Source organism: Homalodisca vitripennis, chromosome 1, assembly GCF_021130785.1.
Source record: "Homalodisca vitripennis isolate AUS2020 chromosome 1, UT_GWSS_2.1, whole genome shotgun sequence".
NCBI classification, from domain to species: domain Eukaryota; kingdom Metazoa; phylum Arthropoda; class Insecta; order Hemiptera; family Cicadellidae; genus Homalodisca; species Homalodisca vitripennis.
The window spans coordinates 80,574,805-80,602,250 of NC_060207.1; the positions used below are offsets into that span (position 1 = coordinate 80,574,805).

Consider the following 27,446-nt stretch of genomic DNA (forward strand, 5'->3'; position numbering starts at 1 on the left):
CCTCTTTAGATTTTAACTTTATAAAGTCCATAATAATTATTTTCGTCACAAATGAGTGCCTTTTATTTTTCTGTACTTTTTGTTCCTTAGTAATAATTAAAACACTATTAATGCATAGTTAAGTTGCTGATGTATTCGGTAATAAAATTCAAAATTAAAGTCTGTCAATTTCAGTAATGTATATATATATATATATATATATATATATATATATATATATATATATATATATATATATACAGGGTGTATATTATGTCTGGAAACACCCAAATATATCCTTTAATAATTTAAATATAAATTTGAAACCTCTTACAATCGTGATAGAGATTGGGCATCTACTTTTTGGAACAATGTTTTTGTTATGTCACACCAACGGGGGACGTCCTGCCGAGGGTATCGTGAATATTCTTAAATGGAAGCCTATACCTTGTGATACATAATTTTTAAAGGTAATAGCTTACTGAATTGAATGCCACAAACCGCATCTCAAAGGAATTATTCTATCAGAAAATAGAGCATTTTTAGTATTGAAAATTTACTGATGTTCCAACAATGTAATTTTAACATGGTTCTTGCCACAAAATGTGTTACACTAATTTTTTAGCATTTTTTAAATGTTCAATTAAAATAAAATAAACAATTTATTTTTAAGCTGGTTTCATTAGTACAAAATTACCAGTTTTTTATTACAATGAATAAAACTTATGAGTCACTTTCTCTTATTACTTATGAATCTGTACTTGGTATTTTCCAGTCAGCAGGAAGGTTTAAAGAGACAAAGGTCACTAGCCTATGAGAAAAAATTATTGTGTTTATTAATCATCTGGTCTACAGTTTCAGTTTGTTGAGCATGGAGCTTTTCACTAGACAGGTCTAAGCTTGGGAATTACAAATGGACAAAGGTCATATCATTCCTGTCGAGTTTAATCAGTGTCTCTGAAGCATTGCTGTCAACAAGTTTATCTAATTACAGTAGTTCAGTTTTTATTTGGCATTTTTAATGGAATTGTCTGAAAGAGAACGAATTACTCTGTTGATTGATGTGAGGATATGGCGATCGTCAAAGATCTTATCGGGAAGTTTGTAATTTGTTTAATGACACTTTCCCAGAAAGGAATCCCATAAGTGTTTCAACAATATCAAAAACTATGAGCGTTTTGAAATGACAGGGAGTGTACGTAATCGGCCAAAGTCGGGTAGGATACAATCTGCAACAGATGAAGAACATGCACTAGATGTTTTGCAAACATTTATTGAAGACCCACATACATCGCTCAGAAAAGCTGCACAGCAACATGATATGCACCCTATGTCTGTGAGTAAGATTTTTGAAAATTAAATAAATACAAACCATTTAAAGTTCATTTAGTCCAACAGTTAAGTGAGGATGATTACGACAGAAGAGTTGAGTTTTGTGAACTTGTGATGCGCAAATGTGATGACAATAGATATTTTCTGACCAACATACTATTTTTCTGATGAGGCAACTTTTTTCCTAAATGGCAATGTTAACAGGCACAATTGCCGTTACTGTGCTAGTGAAAACCCACATTGGATTACTGAGTCCCATTCACAGCAACCACAAAAACTGAACGTATGGTGTGGAATTTTAGGTAACAAAATTGTTGGACCCTTTTTCATCAATGGAAATTTAAAATGCCGAACTTTACTACAATATGCTCCAAAATGAAATAATCCCAGCTATTCAAATTGCATCAGGAGAATACTTTGATAATGTATGGTTTCAGCAGGATGGTGCTCCACCCCATTATGGGAGACAGGTAAGAGAGTATTTGGATTTAAGGTTTCCTCATAAATGGATTGGCCGAAGAGGAGAAATCGAATGGCCTCCAAGATCTCCGGATTTGTCACCAATCGATTATTTCCTATGGGGTCATTTAAAATCCAATGTTTTATAGAAGAAAGCCTCATAATTTGGAAGACCTAAGAAACAGGATTATAGAGGAGATTGCTTTGATAACTGAAGAAATGTTAGGCAACTCTGTCGAATCATTTTACACAAGATTGGCTCATTGTCAAACCGTAGAAGGAACACAGTTCGAACAATTGCTTTGACACCAAATGCAGGTAAAACGTTTGTTGTAAGACTTTTCTAACAGCATACATTATTTTTTATTTGTAATAAGAAAATCAATAACAAACATAAGTATTTCCATAATTGTACTGTAATAAAAACTGGCAAATTTGTGCTAATAGAACCAGCTTAAAATGAAATTTTTGTTTTATTTAATTGAACATTTAAAAAAATGCTAAAAAATTAGTGTAACACATTTTGTGGCAAGAACCATGTTAAAATTACATTGTTGAACATCAGTAAATTTTCAATACTAAAAATGCTCTATTTTCTGATAGAATAATTCCCTTGAGATGCGGTTTGTGGCATTCAATTCAGTAAGCTATTACCTTTAAAATTATGTATCACAAGGTATAGGCTTCCATTAAGAATATTCACGATACCCTCGGCAGGACGTCCCCCCGTTGGTGTGACATAACAAAAACATTGTTCCAAAAAGTAGATGCCCAATCTCTATCACGATTGTAAGAAGGTTTCAAATTTATATTTAAATTATTAAAGGATATATTTGGGTGTTTCCAGACATAATATACACCCTGTATATATATATTTGTGTGTGTATGTGAGTACGTGGGTACGTGCGCGTGCATGTGTGTGTGCTTGTGTGATCATTCAGAGTACCTTAAAGAATAACTACAATTATTACCTGCACAATATTTTGGTTTATTACAACTTTTTCAAGTACACAAATAACACTGTATAACAATAAATAAAAAAATGAAGGGAACACTTGATAACAAACTTTTGAAAATGTAAATAAAAGATGTGACATTCAAACAAATTTGGATACATTGTTAATTTTTAACACACACACACACACACACACACACACATACATTTATAAAATAAATATATTACATGTAGAATTAGTCTTTAATCTGTGTAGCCTTGATCAATATTGACTGATCTATAGAAAGTCATAGATTAAGGGCCCTATGATCAGGAAAATGGAGGAATGAATAGATGAGAAATTTGCTACAAACGGTTTAGAATCTTTAAAAACTGGTGGGATAGTTTTTTGTGAAGCATGAAGTTGTTTTGCTTTCCTGCATTGAGCACTTTATGCTCTATAATATATACATCTAAGCCATAACACAATTGTGTTATATAGAATGTAATTAGTCATATTCATAGAGTATTATAGTAACAAAATAACCAGTCATTGTATAGAAAATTATTGTTTTAAAGAAAATTTTTTTTATATGGTATGGATTTCAAAATTATGTGTAAAATTGGTAAAATATTTTTTATAACAAATTAACCATTAGTAGCAATGGCAGGGCAGGGCGGGTCCTCTGATGCATTGTTTCTCCAAGGCTTCGCAGGACCTGCCTACTGCATAGCTGCTGCTTATTGCCTGATAAACCGAAAACCAAGTAGCAATTGATCTTAAAATATATATGATACAATCAAAATAATCGACTTTGAGACAACTGGTTGCTTCCACTCACTTTTAAGAACGTAATTTAAAGATGAGCTGTTTTGGTTTATTGCTGTGATCATGATGTGTATTGTAGTCTTATGAGTCGGTTGTTTGGTTTACTTTGTTTAACATTTTTGTAACTGTGATGTATTTTCATTGTTTTTTTGCAAAAAAGAATTCCTTTGTTTCATTTACCGTGATATACTATTGTGTAAGTGATTGTTTTACTATGGAACCATACTAGTATGTTTTCCTCCATACTTGATTTTGCCTTGTATCCTGATCAAGGAAATGTGTATATCACAGATCAGAGAAGCATATTTCTGTCAGAAGTGAACTAAGATGGGTTTTATATCAGTCTTTAACATTACAGAAGCAATTAGGCAAGTTCCTGTTGCCTACCCAGCATTTGAACCACCTAGCAATGGTGGCATTTTGAAAAACTATACTTTAAAACAATATTTCAGTTTTGTAAAATTGTTTATTGTCATATTCTAGAGAAATAAAGCATTTCAATCTGAAAATTAGAACATAGCCTATTAAAAAACCTACAATTACAGTCCACAATTATTTGAACTGTAATTCATCCACAGAGACACACTGATAACAGCGCTTAACAAATGAATCGTAAGCTCTTACAAAGAAATTGTGCGGTATCCGGAGAAGTTCCTTTTCAATTGATTGTTTCAATTCCTCATCATTATTGAAGCTACGAATAAAAACTTGTGCCTTTAAGTAACCCCAAAGAAAGAAATCACACACAGTTATATCTGGGGATCGGAATGGTCAATCTAAAAAAATCACTTCTATGACCAAGCCAACGGCCATGAAGGTTGTCAGTTCACTTGACAGGATTTGCGAAATGAGGAGCACCATCTTGTTGGGAGATTGCTTGATCCATTTCTGGAACCGTAAAATGAGGCAAGACTTGTTCATTTAAAACCTGTTTATACCCATTCCCAGTCAATGTATTGTCTGAAATGTCATAAGATAGCACCCCATTACAACTGACAGCTGCCCAAACAGTAATTCCTTTTGATTTAAGTAAGGGTCTGTTCAAAAATGTGTAGATTGCCAGTGTTGTAATAATTACAATTATGCCTATTTTCACGACCATTGCCGTAGAAAGTGGACTCGTCTGAAAAAACAATTTGAGTATGCCAATTAGGATCTAGCTCATGAAACTCAATGATACGAGAACAAAATTCCACTCTCCTGTCCGGATCATCTTCAAGGAGATTATGGACTAGGTGACTTTTGTAAAATTTAATTTTGTTTTTCTTAATTATTCTGTGTACTGAAGACTTTGGAACACCAGTTTCAAGTTCAACCTTCATTAGTGATTTCGGTTTACCGGGAGAGCGGAGCATTGATGGTACTTCTCTTTCCTCATTTGATCCTCTAGAGTACTTTTTTGTAACACTTTCAGTTCCTAACAAAAGATTTTTCCACTTAGTTATTGTTGGATTGCTAGGTAGTTCAACTCCTGGGTAGGCAACCTGAAATTGCCTAATTGCTTCTGTAATGTTGCCAAAAGCAATAGCCCACACACAACACTTCACTTTTTGTTCAACATTAAAAGCCATTTCTCACACTTCAATATCAGTAAAACTGTAATGAGGGACATTAGTTTATGTTTTTATAGCACAAGCAATATTATTAAATCAAACAGCTGTTTTCAACAATGAGCATTATTAATCAGCTGTTCTTTAAAACTGCAATGCAATAACCAAATCAGGTAATTCAAAAAATTAATTTTTATAGGAAGCAAAATGGTAAAATTTTCAATATGTCACTATTTTGTTTCAACAATTGCTGAAATTTTCGCAGAACATTTTAAAAACCTATTCAATGAATTGTGTAGAGTTTGAAAATGTTTGGTGCATAAATGGGCAAGTAATATAAAATCACACTTTTAAACCTCTTCGTGAGACACCCTGTATATTAAACTGCCAAACACTATTTGAAGGCACTGTGTTATGATGTATATTTGTCTTTTAAATAAATTTCGAGTTGAACTCGTACATGTACAAAACACTTTTGACAGATTTCATGGTCGTGACATCAAGGCAAAATCTACGGCGTTGGAAATATAATTCACTTGAACCAGAAGTGCTCATACACAGGCAAAGCTTACGAAAAGCGTGCAAAGCCATGGGAAACAGTTAGTAGTACATAAAGAGCAAACTAGTGTAAAAACTATAAAAATAGAATCTTTAGTAAACGTTAGTTATAGCAAGTTTCTAACCATTTTAATAATTATGTGAGCAACCAACCAACACAAGTGCGAAGGAACTTGAATTACATTGTCAATGGATGTCGATGTATCTAGAAAACATTCTGTCCTACTTACCAGCATAAGGCAGAATAACATTAGGTAACAATATCTATATTCCTATATACTGTGAGTAGATTATATAGTTAGAAGTTCAGAAAAGTTCAGAAATGCAACGTGATGGCAACACGAAGCAGAGTCATGATAAAGGAAGTCATGGTGATTGGACTTTAGCAACTTGCTTTAACTATACCAGTTAAATACACCAGTCACGATTAAGCTTAAACAATTGGATTATAGGACAAAAATTGTGTATGTTTCAATTATATAAGTAAACAATTATGCTATTATAAAACTTCAGCTCAATGAGGTTCTAACTGAAGGATTGACAGAAATATTTATTGGTTTCAACTTTTTCTCAACATCAGTAAAATCTGTGATTGTAATCACAATATGTCACCATTTTCAAACTTAAACTCTCCTCCCCACTGCACCAGACCTGTTATATCGTGGGTTCAAATATATTATGGTGCAACATTACATCCTTCATTGTAAACAAACAAAATCATTGTTTTCAATTTTCAATCCGTATTTCAAACCTTGGTATCATCCTGGTGCACATTTATATAAGAGTCACTTATCTGTGGTAAAGCTGGTGGGAGGGTCCATCTTAAATTAATGGTAGTTTGCCTTGGGTGGAATTTGATGGGTACAGTGTATTCTTGTATAAATGTACCAGGTCCAAATCATCCTTTTTGCATTTTCTTATGTTTACAATTTTTTTTTACTAATCGATTTGTGTTATTTTATGTTTTATAAGGTATTTACTATTATATCATGATGATAGATTTTAAGTGTTATAAAACCATTAAATTATAATAACACCAGTTGAAAACAATTTGGCACATGATCACAATTTCTTAGATCATATACAACTATGAGTTGCTCTGTTTTGTAGGCTCGTGCTCGGAAGGTGGAGGCGGCACGGGATGCAATGTTCTCTGGAGCCGAAATTAACTTCACAGAGCATCGCGCAGTGCTGCACACAGCCTTGCGTAACCGCAGCAATAAGCCCATCCTGGTCGGTGGCAAGGATGTCATGCCTGAAGTCAATGGGGTGCTGCAACACATGAAAGAGTTCTGCCAACAGGTAACATCTCAGCAAATTTCGCTAACTTTCACTTTTATCTGTTTTAAAATTACTTTCTGAAGACTATAACAAATTCCATTTCAAAGCAAGAGTAGCATGAAAGCATGCAATTTAATACTACACAGGTATATATTTTAAAGAATTGATGAAATAAAAAAAAATTATTTATTTCATGTAATTGTAATTATTATGTTAACAGTATTTTTGGAATACCTATCATTTAACCTTAGAACTGACAATGGTGTCACTCTGTACTGGCGGCTCTATTTTAACAGCCTCGCAGACGTTTCTTATAATGTATCACATTTCATAACTGTTAGTCCAAATATAAACTATTATATGTCAATGTATTCACAACTATACGGAGAGCATTATAATAACAATATCTTATTGTTTCCATGGAAACATATTTTTGTTTTTTTTACAAAATGTAAGAGAACATTTTTTTGGACATTATTTTTGTAAATATTCCGTTGTGTAACTGCTTAGCAATAAGCTTTACATCAAAACTGTAAATGTATAACTTATTCAAAATGTTGTCCTGATTCCAAAAATATATAATTATTGTAACTTTTACCTCAAAACGTATGTGTTACAGGGTTTTGTATGAAAAATCACGCGTATTTACTTATTTTCAAAAATGCGTAGATTTCTAAATAAATATTATTTTTCGTAGGTAAACATAATCTCATGACTGCATTTTTACTTATATAAGTATGACAGATAAAACAAAAATAAAATAAAATAATACATTTTAATCTTACCTTATTTACATAATATGTACAATATATACAAAGTTTCATTTTTCACTCAGCGTCACTAGATTTATCGGTCTCAAAATTCTTCACCCATACTAAAACTATAACCTAAGAAAGCTAAAAAAACAATAATAACAACACTAAAACACTATAAAATACAATTTCCACAAATACTATTGGATTCGTAACCTCCAACACAAAACCCGGCACTTGTTTACAGTTTCACAACAATGTGGTTGACCCGTACTACGTTCACGTCAGCTGTCCATAGAGATCGATGTTTTACGGTAAACAAAGAAGACAATAATCGAAGTAAGAACAGTAAATTGGTACTATAGTTAATGCTGTTCCAGAATATATCAAATAAAAATAATTTATATGACCTTAATTGCCTAAAATTTCAACAACTGTACAAGTCTACTTTGGCGACGAATATTCGTCGTTGCCAAATCGGACGGGCCTTTGGCGACGAAAATTCGTTTCGTACCAGCTCTAGGGTTAATGAAATTGTATAATAAAATGAAAGTTTGTGAATGGTGAATGAAAATTCACAACCATATTATTTCTGCAACTGAGAATGAGTAACAATATCAGGGTGGCCACCCGACCGGGAAACCGGAAATTTTTCTGAGAACCGGGAAAATTTCAAAAATACTTTTTCTATCTCCAAGAACTTATAAAATCAAGACATAATTTGACAGCTTCTTGAATCAAGAACTGATTATTCTCAAAACATTGTATTTTATGCGAGGTGGTTCGTGAAATTGTGAATGAAAATCAACATATTATGTTCGTGAGCAACATCTGATGCCAGTTGATCTAAGGTTACCTTCACAAGTGTAGTGAGTTATCTTGGTTAGTTCTACTACTGTGCCGTGGCAAGCCTCCTCCCCCCCAATTACGTAAAATGTATTGGACAATTTAAATCGGCTGACCAATTGTTTTGGATCTGCCGAGCGGTAGTAACCACATTACAAACGGGTTTTTTGTACTTAAGTATTATTCAGTCATTGAAGATAACTTGTGATGTGACCATTGAATGACCCTCTCTTTATAAGTAGGCCACCTATCCATCCACCCATTGCTGGTGATTTAATCTATAGTCTCAAGTTAATCACAAAAAGTCATCATTTCATCAATCACCAAACTTATTAACAATTAAAGCATGGTGTATGGATATGTCCATTCCATCGTAATTGTGGACATAGCATACAGGAATTTTGTTTTATTTTAGTTTGTTGTGTACATTATAATTCACGAAAATGCAGTGAATGTGTAAATTTATTTATATATGACCGTAGGGAAGCAAATTGAATTGCGTGTCATGAAAATCAATCGAGGCATGGCATGTACCATGTGTACATGTAAAACTGGTAGAGTTTTTCTTTTAATTTGTTTGTAATTTCTTCTATCAAGAAATAGAAAATAAATTTAACTTTGGCAAAAACAAGAGTTATTATAAATGCACGCTAATCAAACCAAGACAAAATTTTCTTTAGTGCTCTAAGGGTTAATAAATTATAAAATGTTATGTACTGGGTTATTACTATGTGTTCTGATTCTGGCCATAACAATCTGTATTACCTCTTTAGTAGTTTTCTGGAGATTACTTTTGAAAGAAATAAAATTTATGTTATAATGCCAAATGCAATTTTTTAAATTCCTTTAAATTGTCTAACAAGATTAAGAACAAAATAAATAAAAAAAGTCATATGACTATTGGAGGCCTGGTAGAAAGTTGTATTGAGATCTTCAGGGTGTGCTTCTGAGAGTTGAGGGTTCAGGAACAAATTCATGGGTTTATTTTAACTTTTTGTACAGGTGATATCAAAGCAGTGGAAAGGCTACTCAGGAAAGGCAATAGAAGATGTGGTCAACATTGGCATAGGTGGCTCAGATCTGGTAAGTTTATTAACTGAAAAATTACAATTTTCATTTTATTTAATATGTAGTAATTAACAGTGATAGAGGAGAATAAAAACTGTACTCTAATAAAATTCTAAGTAGGGATAAAACATTTTAAAAAGGGTAACAAAGGGTTACAAATTAGCCATTGTTATCTATAACAGAATTATTGAAACATATTAATTCATGAAATAGTACGTGCTTTCTTTTCTTCAGTTTAAAAACACTACGAGTATCATGGTAACATGCAGAAAATTCAAACCTAAGAACTTGTGTTTTGTTCATAACTGGAAACTAAAACATAGAAACACAACCAAAATCACCACTACATAACACAAAAAAGATGGTCCAGGACAACAGTGAGTAGTTACACAGCTACAAAAGTACATTTTGTAAGTTTTCTTTTTATTGACCTTTGTACTCCGCACAACTTATTCATGCAGTGAGATATAATTTTTTTTAAAATTGATTAATGGCATTTATTTGCTTCATTACCTATTCTGTTTCAAAGCCACTTATGTATTAGTAACATAATACCATGAAATATGATGACTTTTACATATTTCTAATTTTTATCTATTGAAATTGGCTTTCAACTGACTTGTACAAAAGTCTGTTAGTCAACTAATTTATATGGAATGACTAGGTGACTACAGTTTTCCAATGATACATACTGTAGCAAAACTAAATGAACATAGTTGTAGTAACTTGGTTAAAGAGCAGTGTCAAGAGGTCAAAAGGTCGAATGGAGGTAATTATAGCCAGACAAACAAAAAAGACTTTGGATGTTAAAGTCTGGATATATTGCAACTATAACCAATAGTGCTGGCTTTTAAAACTGTTACAAACTTTTTATTGTTTATTTTTTAGATATCATTTGTCTCAGGTCAGATGTTTGGTAGGTAAAAGGTTACTTAGTAAAGATACATTAATTATCTGATACAGTGTAATTTATTGCTAGTTTTAATTATGTTTCAGAGTTAAAAGTTAAACTACAGATATCACAAGTTAGGCAGACAAGTATTTCTTAAAATTTCTTTGTGTTTACAAAGGATTGCATGATAATTAAATCTATATAAAAGTTGAATTAATTCCAACCACTTTTAAACACTTTGTAAGACTTTCATAAATCATTTAAATTTTAATATAAGGCAAATAACATTACATTTCTTCCAACTACTTCTGTGTAATCTAAAAAGTTGAAGAATAGCTGTTTATCAGAATATTATACACATCAAAAGTTTACACAAATCAAACTACAATTTGTGCAGAATAGGAGTAATATTATAATTAATTATGAGAATAATTTAACCTTTTATGGTGACATGTTGCTCCAAAAAAATAGCTGGTTGGTCATTTTTGATTTATTTGATAAGATTTTATTTTACTTTAATCAACACCAGCAAATAAAACATTTACAACATGGTAAAGTTAGAAAATAAAATAAATCAGTTACATGCAGGTAATAATAAGTATAATTTCATAAAGTAATGTACTTACAATAGAATCAATTATTAAAGTTTAATTCAAAATTCTTTATTCTTTTTATGTACATGGTATACATTGAAGAGCGTCAAAAATCTGTATACTACTAAAATAAAAATAATTGCAATTGAAATTAATATTCACAATCCCAATTCATAAAATACAATTTAAAATTACAGAGAGAGGTGAATAGTTCCTCCTATTGATTAAATAATCTTGAGCATTTTTTGAACTTTAAGCCATTTTTAGTTTTTATGTTTTGTGGTATATATTTAAAAAAATTTATTCCCAATATATGTAGGTTTTTTCAAAAAACTTTTGCCTATGAGTCGGGGTAATCTTGTATTTTGCTCTAGTGTTGTAAGGATGATGACTAGAAGTCTTAAAATGTAAGTTAGATTTTTGTTTCTTTCTCTGTAACGATGGATTAAAAATGTATTGACTATAAACAGTGAAAGTTTTCAAATATTTAAAGTGTTCTTTAGCTGAATCATTATGTTTTAGCTTTAGAATGATCTGTATTGCCTTTTTTTGTTGTTTTAAAATATAATCCATATTTATTTATTTGGTTGAACCATACACTGCAATGCAAAAGGAAACATGAGAAAAAACATAAGCGAAATAAAGGTTTTTAGGTCATAGTAATAACTCAATTCTTGTTAGTGCATATACACAGGAATTTATTATAATAAGAGCTTATGAACAAGTTCGTCCCAATTTAGATTATGATTTATATCCCTAGAAAATTTGTGCCGTTTTTCTTTTCAATACAGGATGAATCACAAAATATTGTTGGGTCCTTTAACATTCTGTTTTGGAGTGTTAATATCCAAATTTGGTGATCTATACATACCAATATTGTATAGTTGGTATGTAGTTTTAATTTTAGGGGTATTAGAGCTACATATATTACCTCTCTTCAATTACCCTTGCAGGTAAAAGACTTTGACACAGTCATCCAGTTCAACTCATATCCTTCCTCCACCAATATCATTTCACTTCCTTTTGATTTGTTTTTTCTTGAAAAATGAGCTTTTACTGTGTAGTTAATAATATTAATTCATTCTATTTCTTCTTCTTTTGTGTCATATTCTGTTAATATTATAATTTGTGGTTTTATCTTATCTAAAATGATTTCAAATGCATTTATTCTGAAAGATTTATTCTAGTAAGATAGCTATTCATAAGTTTGGAATTCAACAAATTATGAAAATTACATATTTAAAAAGAGTGTTGCAAGATAAATGTGGAACATAATATCACTGTATTCCATTGGTTACTGAGTAGGGTCCGCTTATGGTGACAGAAGCTCTGAAGCATTATGCCAAGGGGCCACGCGTCCACTTTGTGTCGAACATCGACGGAACGCACATGGCAGAAACACTCAAGAAGGTCAGTCCAGAGACTACCCTTTTCATCATCGCCAGCAAGACGTTCACCACACAGGAGACCATCACCAACGCCAATTCTGCCAAAAGTTGGTTCCTCCAGGCAGCCAAGAACGTGAGTAAATTATACTGTGTTGGTTGATTTAACAAGCTACAGTATATATTAATATTAGTAATATTGTATTGTATATATTAGTATAATTAGTAATATTGTTTCTCGTGTAAACTGTTAATATGGCCAAAATCATTTTCAATAAGCTAGCAAATTTGATGCTGGAAACTGTATTTGAGCAAGTTAGTAGTACAGCTTTAACCGAAATCCCCATGGTTTAGGCACTACATGAAAGTGTACTATAACCTTGGTATGGTAATGGTATATAATGAATGACAACTTTTTCAAGAAAAAATTAGTCTTATCTAGAACCGTCAAATCAAAACCTCACTCACCGACTTCATGTGTCACACTCGTCTTCAATTCTTATAATCTTGATTAATATTGATAATATACTTAGTTATTTCAACATCTTCACATGGTTCTTGGTAATTGTATGAAGTGGTAATTGTGTGGTCAGAATCAAAGCAAATGTTTCATAATGAGAAATTGAGTGTTTTTTAATGTTATGTTTGGAAATTACATGTAAACCATATATATCAACCTATGTAAACTGTTCTGCATCAAATTTATATTTCCTTTGATGTAGTTTTCCTCACAGCCCAATAGTAACAGCTACCAATGTCATGACAAACAATGTTTTGATTTAACTAAAATATGTTAACAATTAGGGATTTCACATTTGTGTATAAAATGGAGAACTATAGGTTTATACTTAGTGCTGTTATTTGACATCATGCGAAATGCTTTTTTACTTATAAGCCATGTATCCACTCAGAAGCTATGATCTAGAAGCTATAAGTTGTAAAAAGATATTTTGGATTTGAATGGAAAATGCAATAAATAACTGAAACATAAGATTTAAAATATAATTTAAATTCTCTTTGAAGTAAGTTTTACTCTGTCGGATTATAAAATCTTGGTATTTAAAAACTTTTTAAGAGGGAAGAAATTATGATTTGAAAATTTTGTAGCCAGCTGCCGTTAGCAAGCACTTTGTTGCCCTGTCCACCAACAAAGCGAAAGTGACAGAGTTTGGTATTGATGAAGCCAACATGTTTGGTTTCTGGGACTGGGTGGGTGGACGTTATTCCCTCTGGTCTGCTATCGGACTGTCCATCGCTCTTCACATTGGCTTTGACAACTTCGAGAATCTCCTAGAGGGGGCTCACTTCATGGACAACCATTTCCAGACGGCTCCACTAAACAAAAATGTAAGTCCATATTATATAGTTTGTAATGTATTGTTTGCGTATTGACAAAATATACCATTATCAAAAGTGGCTGTGTACAATATCATCAGCTAAACTCTAATACTGTGTATCTGCTAAATTATATAGATTCAGAACACTTCACAAATTTATCAGTTTAACCCTTTTAGTGCCGACGTCCGTATATACGGACGTTCGGAGTAAAAGTCATACCGCAATAATTTTTTAACTTGTTCTAAATTTGTTGGTATACAAACAATCAGAATGAACCAATCTACATTTAAAAAAATAATAATAGTAATATCGTAAGGTTAGTCAGGTGTTTAGCCATGATAGAAATGGCCGTGGTTGTTGCATCAGACAAAGTTGTGTCAGCTGATAGTTCACGTCTAACCTCTGTGTTTGGTTGTTTGTTTTGCTGCTTCCACAGTGTTTGTTTGTTGATAAATAGTTTACTAACAATGTTTTACTAACATAAAAAGTAAACTTCAATAAAATGAAAACCACATTTGTGTGCAAACGCTGTAAAAAAGGATTGCATCCCTTATGTTTGCCTCACCATATTTGTATTACCGCCTAACTATAATACCTATGTACAAAAGTGTGTAAATTTTGTTGTTGATATTTTACAAAGTGTACATTATTTTTTAAGTAGAAAGTAGTTTCAGACAGTTTTTAATGGTTTCATAGTGGAAAATAGGGACTTTGGGATTATACCGACTAACCCAGACATGAATCGTTATTTGACGTTTTGCTTCTACTGATTACTAGATTAGCATAAAACAATATTTTGTCAATATAAAACAGGAATTGCCTTATCACAAACCCCTCCCCATCCTCAGACAGAGGTCAAAGTCAAGCGGTCTAGTAGATAACGTGATTGCAGAGTCGCGTCGCTTTGTTGTACTTCCGTGTTTTACCTCTACATTTCTCCAAACACAAAAATTCAACAAAAACAAACATTACCAAACTAAAACTAAACTCTTTATTGAAAAAACACTCAAAACTTGTTTTTATTCTTGATCACATTCCGCCACCCAAAATGCGAGTGCCTCCGGCCATCAGCGCGGGCTTCGGCAGCACCTTAGGTGCTGTCCCGCGCTGATATCAACGAAAGAAAAACATCCCTCGAGATAGTACCTATCAGTAAAATATCAAATTCTAGAGGGGCTGATCAGAAATATAAATTGAATTGTAATGGAAATCAATCAATCAATCAATCAATTCATTTATTGCCAAAAACATAACATGCATAGGCATTCGTCAAGAAAATTATAATATCCTAACTTAAAGTATAGACTACTGACAGATCAAACACAACAAGACCAAATCAATATAACAGGAGTGATCTACAATTTATTATCCTCAACGTATTCCCGGACACTGTAATATTCTCTCGAAATAAGAAATTTTTTCAGACTATTTTGAAATTCCCTATCGTCCACAACAATTTTCAAGCAGGATGGCAAAGAGTTAAAAAGGCGGATGCAGGAGTAAAGACTTTGTTTTTCAAAAAAAGATGTTTTATGGCAGGGTAGGATTAGGTTGTTTCTTTTTCTTAAGGAGTAATTATGGGCTGGATTAACGTTGACTGAAAAAAGGTGGGGATACTTTTTGTAAAAAGAAAGACACTGAAGCATATAAATGGATGGGAACGTAAGGATATTATTACTGCGAAAGAAACCTCTACAAGACTGGGAACGACTCAACTTGAAAATAATCCATATAGCTCTTTTCTGGAGACGAAAAACATATTGAGTTTTTTTACTCTCGTATCCCCATATAGAGACTCCATAGCAAAGGTAAGGATAAAAACAGCCATAGTAAGTAAGCAAAAGAATTTCCTCACTAGCAAAACAAGATAGTCTATACATCAAAAATATGCAGCTGCTTAGTTTTTTCGTGACTTTATCAATGTGACTAAAAAAGTTTAGCTGATCATCCAAAACAATTCCAAGATAATTAACATTCAAAGAAGGACACATTTCTGACTCTCCAATCATAATGTTTTGAGATTCAATCAACGTTTTAGCAGACTTTCTAATTCCAAAATCAAGAAAATTGGTTTTAGATGTATTTACAAACAGAGAGTTTTCACCCAACCACTGCAGCAAATTACTGGCCTGAACAAAGGTTTGGATTTCAAGCTCGGCTCGATTGCAACCAGAGATGACCAAGGAGGTATCATCAGCAAACAAAAACAACTTGGAACCTTTCACGCTTCGATGGATGTCATTTATGAATAGTAAAAATAATAAAGGACCAAGTACGGAGCCTTGGGGAACTCCAGTGCGTACTTCTCGCTCCTCAGAAAATTGTTTTCTTAAGCACCCTGTATCATCAATAAAAGGAATTTCAACAATCTGTCTACGGTTCAGGAGATAAGAAGCAATCCAATCAAAAGCTTTCCCTCTAATACCCAAGTTTTCAAGTTTTCTGAGCAACAACCCGTGATCCACAACGTCGAAAGTCTTCGTAAGATCCAAAAATAGGCCAAACACGTGATTCCTGTTATCCAATGAGTTTGATACCTCAGTTAGAAGACTAAAAATTGCATTGACTGTAGACAATCCCTCACGAAAGCCATATTGATGGTCATGTAAAATTCCATTGACAGACAGGTAATTGGAAAGTCTGCAAGGAAAGGCAATTATGTACCGTGCAAATCATGTGATGCCGCGCGGCCTGCCGTAATCGGGATTCTCGAGAAAGATAAGATAACAGCGACAACAATACCGATCACAATACCTGGAAATGCTTGTAATTTTGTAATTACAGAGTTGTTTTTTCGTTCTATCATGTTTGTTTCTATAAATTTATATTTTTGTGTTCTTCATACTGGTGTGGTCGGTATAATCCCAAAGTACCGGAAAATATTATAAGCTTTATAAAGAAGCTAAATAGTGTAAATAACACAAAAAAGTGAAAATGTAACTTTATAAAAAAATTAACATGATTTTTTTGGTTTTTGAAATATTAATCAAAACTTTTTATGTGTGTATTCAGTTTTAATTCCTCTTTCAAGTGATAGTATTGTGTTATAGTGAAATAATTTTTTTAAAGTACTATTTTTCATGTGAAACTGGAAAAATATAAAAACTGTAAGTAAAATATCTACTTTTTAAAACTTTTTTAAGTTAATTACATTTAGAAATATAATTTGCTTTATAGTTTTTTATAAGGAAATTTATTTTACTGCAAAACAATGAAAAAATTTGGAAAATATCTCAATATTTGTAATTTTTACAATTTTTTTAGTAAAACACTGCAAAACGGCTGAAATAGGCCTGGCATCCTTCAGTAGGATTATGTGAAAAATCACTGGCATTTCTCAGACCAACTTTTGATTTTTTGTCTGGCACTAAAAGGGTTAACTCTTTCAGTGCCACAGGTATTTTCCCAAGGCATATGCATAAAGTGCCAGGCTGCTTTTTGCATATTTGTAAGCTTTTGGGATAAAAGCTGTTGTTTTTTATAATTTTGTTGTTGTTGTTTTTCTTATTAAATGCAGAATATGATACATATTGTTACAAACCAAATTTGCTTTATAAAAATTTCAGTATTTATAATAAAAGTTTTTACATTTTTTATAAAAAGTAAAGTTTCAACATAATGTGATTGTATATGGTATTTTTAAGATTTGTTTTCTTTATACCATGATAAAGGTCATATAACTCGAAATAAAACCCATGCATAATATATTATCCTAGTATGAAAAAAACATGGCATTATATGTATAAACAAAATGCTGCTCGGTACCAACATTTCATAAATTTTACTTCATTTGTCAGAGTTTAGAATTTACATAGTAATAGTGTAGTTGTCACAAAAATCTAATAAAACATCAATATAACACAAATAAATATGATTAGTAAATGTAGTGACAAATACTTGTAATATATTTAAATAAAAATTTACATTTAATAAATAATAACCATAATATATTTACACTGAAAATTCACGTTATTCGCTTAGACAAAACTCAAATAACTATATTACTTTTGTCAAGAAATACGGTAAAATACTGTATAAGTTAGTTTTTATTTACTCAAAAGCTTGGTTATCATCACATAAACAAGAAAAGCTGTTACGCAACACGGTACTCATCCATTATGTCGCATGACTGGAAGACAAAATCATCGCATAGGTATTTCAGTATTATTGCAGCCCACTATTTTTGGATGAGTTTTCCTTATCAAGGACCAAAGTAAACTTCATTAAGCATTCCTTCTTCCATAATGAATTGATAAATACTTGATGAGTCATATTTCCTATTGCCAAATCGGCTTGCATAGTTAGATAGACAAATTAGTTTTTGTTTTCATTGATTGTCGTAATAACTTGTAAATTCCAAAATAGGTTAAAGAAAGTCTGTTCTTTTTAATACTGAAATTTATTTTTTCCCCGGTAAGGAAAACTTGTCCAAAAATAGTGGTCTTTTGATAAGTACACTAACGACATAAGTTTCACAGGTAAAATAGTAGAGAAACAGCATAAAACACGTATTTATCAATAGTTTGGAACCTATTGAATACAACTGTCGGGTTATTTGGCCAAAATAATCTCGTACTATGTAAAATGTTATCGAAATATGAAACGTCAAAATTAGCGACGCTGTTTTACTCAAAGGGTTAAAATATTTATTTCTGGGTTATTTTTACTTAAAATACTGTGAATTATTGTATTGAAACGAATGAGAAAGACTGTTAAAAAGCTTATCAACAAACTGTTTATCAGTTAACAATTAATTAAAAATATATATATTAATAATATAACTAGTGTAAAATAAAATTTGTGTATTACAAAAATATTTTATTTTCAAATTTGAAATCAATTTGTTTTCACATATGTATATTTGTTTTATAGTAAACATTATTGTTGTCAGGCACCTGTTATTCTGGCTCTATTGGGAATTTGGTACCACAACTTCTACGGAGCTGAGACACATGCACTCCTACCTTATGATCAGTACTTACATAGGTTTGCTGCATACTTCCAACAGGGAGACATGGAGTCTAATGGAAAGTAAGTTAAGTAATAGTCAGATAACAATTGTTTAAAAAAGAGAAATATTGAAGCTGTAGGATTTTATACTTATGTGAAAATCATGTTTATGATATTGCTATAGCAGGAGACGCCAACATGAAGTACTTGCAAAGAATTTCATTGAAAAGAAATTTCACCAAACTAATGGCTTATAGGATTTGATTGTAGCCATGCTCTCCACTGGTATTTTTCAGTACCTGAAATAGATGTTTTTTCTTAAAGATAGATTTTGCACTTACTCCTTCAAATGGGAAAAGACACCAAACCAATTAAAAACTGGGTGTCAAGTGTGAATAAACAGTTACTTTTGTGATTTACATGCATGCAACTGTGATATTCATTATAAATTCATGGTCATTATCAGACAAATATAATTAAAACTGTTGTGATGGTAGTGCACCTTATTACTGAATTATATTTTCCTTAATAGAGGATGAACTAGCAAAATTAATTAGATATATTCTCTAAAATTTATATAATTATACTTTCTGCTGAAAAGCTCAACAGCACAACATTCATGCTGCACAAAGTCAATGCTGTAAATACAGACAAGTCGTAAGTAGTCAGAAGACCTTTCCTTTTCAGGGGAGAGTAATTTGTAATCATTCACTAATCTAATCCACTAATCCCTCACAGGTGAACGCTTCACAGCCTGAGAGAACATCTTCGTATGGCAGTAGGTCTGCATTTGGGGATAGTAATTTTTTTTAACCAAATGTCACCAATCTGACTTGTCAAAATACTCAAGAAACAACCGTCTATGGTCTTGTGAGTACTACAGACAAGTACTACCAACCACAGACAAGTACTACCAAAAGCCTAATTTAGTGGACTACAATGCAAGCTTTGAACAGTTTCTACAAGATTTCAAATCAGAAAATCTCATACATCTCATTTGCTTGCCAATGGATTGTGTGCAGGACAGTGTTCCAATTGAAAATTTTACTAAAAGACTTATAGATCTTCAACACCGTACTGGAGAAACAATTAAGGTCGTATCTGTTGACGAAAAAGCATCTAGAGATTTAAGAAATCGTTTACTATGTTCTGAGTGTTTTAAACAGTTCGAAATGTCAATCTCTCTATAATATCGGAATCTGCAACGATCATTGGAAAGTCAGGTAAAGGGCTCATCCACACGGGGGAACACCAGCACTGAATGACTTTTCCTCACAGTCTCCATCAACACCAACATCTATGCCGGGAACATTGATATTGAAACGAAAATGACAGGGTGGCTGAAAATATAAGTGCTGATTTGTCTTGCACAGTTCTTGAAGAGGTTGGTGATGGTGTATTTCATGATGAAGTGAGTGCTGCTGTGAGTTACATTAACATTAGTAAAGCTAATTGATGTCCTGTCTCTTGGTCCAACAGAGCAATGTATTTAGTGAATCATCTCATTATACAGATATGGCAGGCTCTGTAAACCAATCGTATAATAGCTTTAGTGTGATGTTTTTAAATATTCAGAGGCTAATAAATAAGGCTTTTGATTTTTTTTTTAAGTTTCCTGGCAAATTTAAATCTGTCAGTGGTCTGCCTAACTGAACATTGGTTGTTGGGAGATGAGATCGGTTGTTCATATCCCAATGGGTTTTACAGTGCTGCTGATTTTTCTAGAGTGAACCGAATAAGAGGTGGAATCTTTATATTCGTTAACAATAAATACAAATCTAGAGATTGTGATATGTCAAAATTTTGTGAAGAAATGAACTTTGAAGCAGCAGCTATAATAATTTTGACTGTGTAAGTGTATTCTAATGCAGGAAGACGATAATGTTATTGACGATAATTTTTCATCTGATGTACATTTTTGTGGCAAATAAAAATGATGAAATGATGTCACAATTAATAATATATTGTTAACTTAACCTTTTACCATAAATAATGACATTTTAGCTCTTATAGTTATGATGACATTTTCATCTGTATTGTTAGTTTCCTTTTTTCAGTCTCTCATCAGCAGATTGATGTTTATGATTGAATTGTCTTATTATTCTTTTTTACCTTGTAGTGTCGGTTTTTCCAAGTATCAATACAAATGTTATACAGGTATGTGACAAGAAGTGGAGAGAAGGTCAGTTACTCGACAGGCCCGATAGTATGGGGCGAACCAGGCACCAACGGACAACACGCCTTCTACCAGTTAATACACCAGGGCACCAGGCTGATACCTTGTGACTTTATAGCCCCGGCTGTCACTCTAAACCCTATAGAGGGTGGGATTCATCACAAGGTCAGTAACATTTTTCTACTTATAGTACTGAAAAATTGGAATACTTTGCAAAGGAATGATTCTAGAGTAAATTTATAATCTTACAGATCTTGCTGGCCAACTTCTTAGCCCAAACTGAAGCATTGGCCAAGGGCAAGTCGGAAGCTGAAGCCAGGGCTGAACTGGAGAAGGCTGGCGTGCCGAAGGATGATCTAGAGAAGATCCTGCCCCATAAAGTGTTTGAAGGCAACAGGCCTAGCAACTCCATTGTTGTTAAGAAAGTTACACCCTTTACACTGGGAGCTCTCATTGGTAAGTGCTCACAATCTTGAATAATCATGCTAATGTTGCATACTGGTATTGTTTCTTTTCTTTTTTTTCAGATTCCAACCAGTTATTTTACAGGTTAGAGTCTGAGTCTTAAATGTATGATATATCAATAAATCTTAACTTCAAAACAAATATTGAGCATGAAGTTTATGCATTGAGAGGATATATAAAGCTTGTAAAAGTATTTAAGTCAACATTAGCTATTACTAGGATGGAATTGGCATTTGGAGCTGAATTTCTTTCAGTAGTCCATATTTTAGCTTTAATGTAAAAATCTAAAAGTATTTGTTGGTTTCCAGTTTTCATTGGGCTGTTTGTTATATTATATATTATATTTTGTTTTCGTTTTCAAGTTACGTATTATCGATTTTACTATCATACATTACTATTGGAAGAATAAAATTAGTTTTTATCGAATATTTATAAGGAAATACCATAAAGAAAAGAAATGAACTCTAACAGAAAAATTTATACTTATAAAAATCACGGTTTATTAATTATTATAATAGACCGACAGAGAATCACATGTTACCGAGTCTGAGGCCTAATCTAGACTGCTTTCCAGCACATGCAGGTGCTGACTCTGCATTGTCAGCAGTCTTGCAGCTGTCCTACTCACTTACTCTCAACACTGCATTACATTTAATAATTATTATGTCTTCAGTCAAATATTAAGACTTTTTACAAGGATTATGAAATATTGATAAAAAAAATAAAGCATAATTTGTGTGTAAATTATTATATCTATATATCAGTTTAATTTAATGATCAATATTATTTGAAATATAAATCAATATTGGGTACGAGTCGTTACAACTACTACTACTACTGATATAAGTAACAGGCTATTAATGCAAGTGGTGTTAGAATACATAACTAGCAGCAGTGCAAAATATGTCCAGTTGTTTTCCTTATCTAAAATGGGAAAATGCCAGTTTCAATAATCACATTAGTATAAAAATGTATGCTTTTGGTACAGACTTATAATAATAAAGATATGATTTTCTTTATTTCCAGTCCTCTATGAACACAAGATCTTCACCCAGGGAGTCATTTGGGACATAAACTCATTCGATCAGTGGGGGTAAGTTTTATTAAAATAAACTGGTATAACATGTATAAGTTGTTTATTTTACCATCACTGAAATAAACAAATTTTTGTTAATTTGTGAAGTGCCTGATGATGGAATCATTGATTCCAAAAGGTCTTGTGCAAAAATAAAAGTTATACTGGAAAATGTTTTATTCATTTATACCAGTGATAGTAAAATAAACTTTTTTTACAATGCTCCAAGATTCTACATGAATAAGTTGTGTTTAATCCAGATATATGTAAATCTGGAGTAGATCAATAAATTAGTTAACAAAATGTTGTACTAGTAGAGAGTCCTTACTGACCTTGTAGACACGTCTATGTCGATGACCCGGCCTATAAGGGGAAGAATGGAAAGCCCATTACTAATTTCACGCAACAATTAGGCTCTTTCAGTGCCATATCCAGGTAACCAGACTTTGAAAAACATGTATAAAGTGCCGACATCTGGATAACCGGATGTTTTAAAACAAGCATAAATTGTCTATGTGAAAATTTGTTTGAGTACTTATTTGAGTGTTGAACTTGAAAATTAAAAAAGACAAAAATAGGGTAAGATTTTAATGTTATCTTTTATATTTCTCCTTGTATAAGAAATTTTATGTGATCTCTGTCATAACTCTGGTGATAAATTTCAATTGATTTGTGATTTTTCTCCAACAAAAATCTAATCTCAGATGCACTTCATGACTGGCAGGAGTTCAATTGTAGTGCTCATTTAAAACTCTGTTTACAAAGTACGATAGACACTGGATGCATACTAAGTGTTAGAAAATTCTGGCTCGAAGATGGTGGAAAATGTCTGTTACTTTCTGTACAACCTTTAAATATGTCTTTTTGTTGTCTTTTTGGGGTGTATTCATGTCCATTCCTCTGTTTTCCCTCAAACAACTGTAAAAATTACTTATCACAATGTCAAAGAAGTCAACCAGTTTTGAGTACCTTATGTGCAAACACTGTACAGCTTTACAACTAACAACTGTACAAAATGTTCAGTTTTATTAATCTCATAACAGTGCAGTGTTTCCCTATGTATGTATTTTGTGTAATTAATGTAAAAGGTTTAAATTTGTCTCAAATAAATTCTGTAGTAAAAATTAGATAATAACTTTGTCTTTGCTATTTGTTCTAAACAAATAATCAAGCACTGTGTACTTAATATCATGTCACTGGCCCAGTCATTGCGTTCTTGTCAATAACCTTGTGATGTGTTGGGTGCAAACTCTGATATAGGTTTACAAATTAACACTAATGAGTACTTTGTATAAGTTTTTATGAAATTCCGCCATGGTATTAAATACCAACGTAGCCGGGCGGGCATTACATTTATACTTTACTAAATTTAAAAATAATTTATGTAAACCCTTTCAGTAAAATGGTATGGCTTACCGGATATTAGAAAAAAATGTAATAAAAACCTAAAATTTTATATTTTTAATGTATTTTTTATTTTACTGCAATACACATTCATTAGTCAATAGTCAATAGTCAAGGCATGGTTATATAACCATGGTTTTGATAACTTTCTTGCATGCATAATCCCTTGTCTTATAGTTTGACACCTGATGAAGAGAGCCAGTTCAAGTTCTTGAAACACTGTGTTTTAGCTGTTGTAACACACAGTGATTGCAAATGTCCTTAATCCTGTTAGTGTTTTCCTAGTTGATTACTTGCCCTGTACAAAATATAATTGGTAGGGAATAGTAATTGTAAAATCACTATTTTATTTTATTGAAATATTCTCTGTCTTTGTTTAAAACTTTTCATTTACAATTAAAATTTTTCAGTGTTGAGCTGGGAAAGCAATTAGCAAAAGCAATTGAACCTGAGCTGCAAGACAAATCGCCAGTCAGCTCACACGACCCATCAACCAACGGACTCATCAACTTCATCAAACAAAACTGGTAAACTGAACCGTCAACCTGGCTGTCACCTGGAACGAGTCAATAATTATGTCACTGCCGACCAGTGTGTAATGGAACATGTAAAAGTCTGATTTATTTTGTCCTCTTTATATTTACTTGGTGTTGGCAAGAATAAAATTAATAAAATGAAGACTAAACGGTATTTAAATTTGATTGGTTATTGTTGTTTTTATTTTGGTGCTTTTGTTTGATGGTGCTTTATTTATTTAATAATTTATTGTCCTTGTTTGGATGAAAAGCTCTCATACTTAATTGTTTTTTTTTTTTTTTTTTTTAGCAAAATTGTGTTTGCAAATCAACAGTTTTGTGGATATGAATTCTTTTGAGAAACTTAATTTCTTGAGTTTTTACAATGAGCAATGTAACTGCAAATACTTGCCAAGTTTGTATTAGTGTTAAATGTTCTGCTATCTATGTTCTTTCTGAGTCTCATATTTAAGGTTTTATATTTATTTTAGACTGAGTATATTTTATGAGCAGATCTTCTTAAATCTCCTTTTTTTGTCTTGGAGATTCATAGCAATCCAAAATAATAACATTCAAGCAAATATCAAATTTGTGTAAATACATACATAGTTGCACAAAATGCAAGTTTGCTCATATTGCAATACTTTTGTAGGAATACTGGAAGAAAAAGGCGACATGAGAAGATATGACATACTTCAATAGATTGAACATATCTGCTGATTTGATTTCATTCCACTCGTAAATAATTTATTAACACTTACTAACACTAAACATAGAATCTTTTTGTTACGATTTCATCAATTTTCTTAGAAAATATTAGTTACTTAATATTTTCACTAATTCTTTCTATTTTTATTTCAAAATACATATTTGTTAGGTGGGTACTTTCAGTAGTTGATACTTACTGAAATAATGGAAGTTTGTGCCTGGATGCAATCTATAATGAGGAATGTCTTTTTTATAATAAACAATGTATACATTTATTTTTAAACAGTGTTATAAGGAATGTATAAAAATAAATAAGCAATCACAGCTGAATAATATATCATTAACTTTTCATAATTTTTCATTCATGCAAAGAATTAAATATAATTTACATTTCATTAACAAAAAGGCATATTCTCATATTCCTTCTCAGCCTTATTCTTTCTGCCTTTCATCATGCCTATTTACTTTAATATAGCCGAGTAAAGACTATAATATCAGAACGTATCATTACAAATTCCCTCTAAAATTCTTACCTTTTTGATTGTTTCCACATGACTCTCAAACATAAATATTCTGATGAGGTAAGAGACAATAAAAATATGGGACTAAAAACAGGTTTTATTTTCATACATGACATTATTGGTTACATATTATTTTAAACATTAGTATATTCGTAGATTTTGATGTTTTCTGTGTGTGTGTGTGTGTGTGTGTATATATATATATATATATATATATATATATATATATATATATGCGCGCCCACACACACACACACACACATGAATGAAGTATAGAAACACAAGGATGGTTTGGAAATTCTAAAACGTTATAAAGCAGCATATAAGGGTGATTTTTAAGGTAGTAGCCTATATTTTTTTGGAAGATGCTAATTTTTAAACAAATTGGTAAATACTATGGGTTTAACATTTGTTTGAATAGTGCTAATCAAGCAGTTTTCAAGAAATGTAAAAGTTTTAAAAGATTTTGGTGTGTTCCATGAGTAATTTTTATTGGAATCCAAAGGACCTATCCTATTGTCTTCTTTAGGTGAAATAGGATTCATGTTTGCACACCTCAAACCAAAGGTCTCAGACAAACCTTACCAAAAAAGTTTCTAAACATTGTTACTAATTTTAACAATTTGTTCCCATATAATGGTATGTACAAAAAAGGCTAGGCTGTTTCTTAAGCTAAGAAAGTTAAGGTGAATGTTTTTGGGAGTGTTCAGGCCACAGAATTTTAGGATTTTGGCTTCTGACTTGATTCACCTCTGCTATTTAGATTTAGTTTCCTCACATTAACACCTGTTGCCCTGTATAAATAATGACTGGCCAGAAATTACAGACTGTGTCAAACAAAGATAAAACTGAGGAAACAAATGTTTAATTGTGGACGTTGACCAATTGTATTGTTATAGAAGTGAAAAAAAATGAAGGACCATTGAACAAATTTTATAATAATTGTAAGAGGAAATTTACATATTATTTACCCAAAAAATTAATAAATTCCATTTTGCAATTTATTTTTTTGGATTTTTGGAACCAAACCAATCCTTATATTGTGGTTATATATCTTGTTCATAAGTTTGAAAAAGCTGTTATAGTTGGGCATCAGTGATAAACTTTGTGTTACAATAGGCCTAACAATGTGTTGTATTTTAGAACTGTCTCGTTTTCATACATGTATTATAATTAATTTATTATTCACCAGGATGCAATAGAGAATTTGTCTTGTTTTATATTACAACACTCACTAGTTTCCCTAGGTGTATGTTATTTGATATTATATTGTTACAACTAAACGTGTTAGAAAGGTTAAACTTAGTTGCTCAGGTCAATAAATGCTTTGTTTGCAAATCATGTAGGTAGTAGATTTATTTTTTATATTTTATTATAATTGGTTGTGCGGATATTTTATTTGTGTAGATGCATATTAGTTATATAATAATTATTGTTAAAATATATCACTGTTTGTAGTGTATGCTGTATTTATTTTTCTACCCTCTGGAAGTTTAAAAAAATCAACCCTCCTTTCTATCTTACACCAGAAAACAAAATAATAACAATTAAAATGCTTTATTGTCACAAATCCATTTTTACAGTCGCCATACTGTTACACTTGGAAAAAAATTCTGACCCAAGTTTAAAGAAAATCTATTTTAAATTGAAGGAACTGATTATGATAGGAATAGTTTTTTTTATATTTCATACTGATTAAAGCAAATTTGTGAATTGATAATATTTTTGTAATAGGCTTGAATCTCCTCAGAGAAACATGTAACTCAGACAAGATTAGAAACAAAGTAACAAAGGCGTTGTAGAACGAGTTTATTTATAAAAGCTGGTATTTATTTT

General features: G+C 31.8%; 1 protein-coding gene across 2 annotated transcripts in view; it reads left to right on the forward strand.

Moving 5' to 3' along the window:
• The window catches only part of LOC124365465 (glucose-6-phosphate isomerase), a 34,413-nt gene extending 7,341 nt beyond the window's left edge, over positions 1-27,072 (forward strand). Inside the window, exons 3-12 of one of the 2 annotated variants that reach the window (XM_046821450.1) lie at positions 6,752-6,943; positions 9,523-9,603; positions 12,379-12,594; positions 13,566-13,805; positions 18,688-18,827; positions 20,904-21,087; positions 21,174-21,378; positions 22,414-22,480; positions 24,277-24,393; positions 25,034-27,072. In XM_046821450.1, the coding sequence (XP_046677406.1) occupies positions 6,752-6,943; positions 9,523-9,603; positions 12,379-12,594; positions 13,566-13,805; positions 18,688-18,827; positions 20,904-21,087; positions 21,174-21,378; positions 22,414-22,480; positions 24,277-24,393; positions 25,034-25,070 (1,479 nt within the window). In that variant the 3' untranslated portion in view covers positions 25,071-27,072. Of the gene's footprint in view, positions 1-6,751; positions 6,944-9,522; positions 9,604-12,378; positions 12,595-13,565; positions 13,806-18,687; positions 18,828-20,903; positions 21,088-21,173; positions 21,379-22,413; positions 22,481-24,276 lie in introns of both variants that reach the window. The other variant, XM_046821455.1, reaches the window with a different exon arrangement.
• The last annotated feature ends 374 nt before the right edge of the window (positions 27,073-27,446 follow it).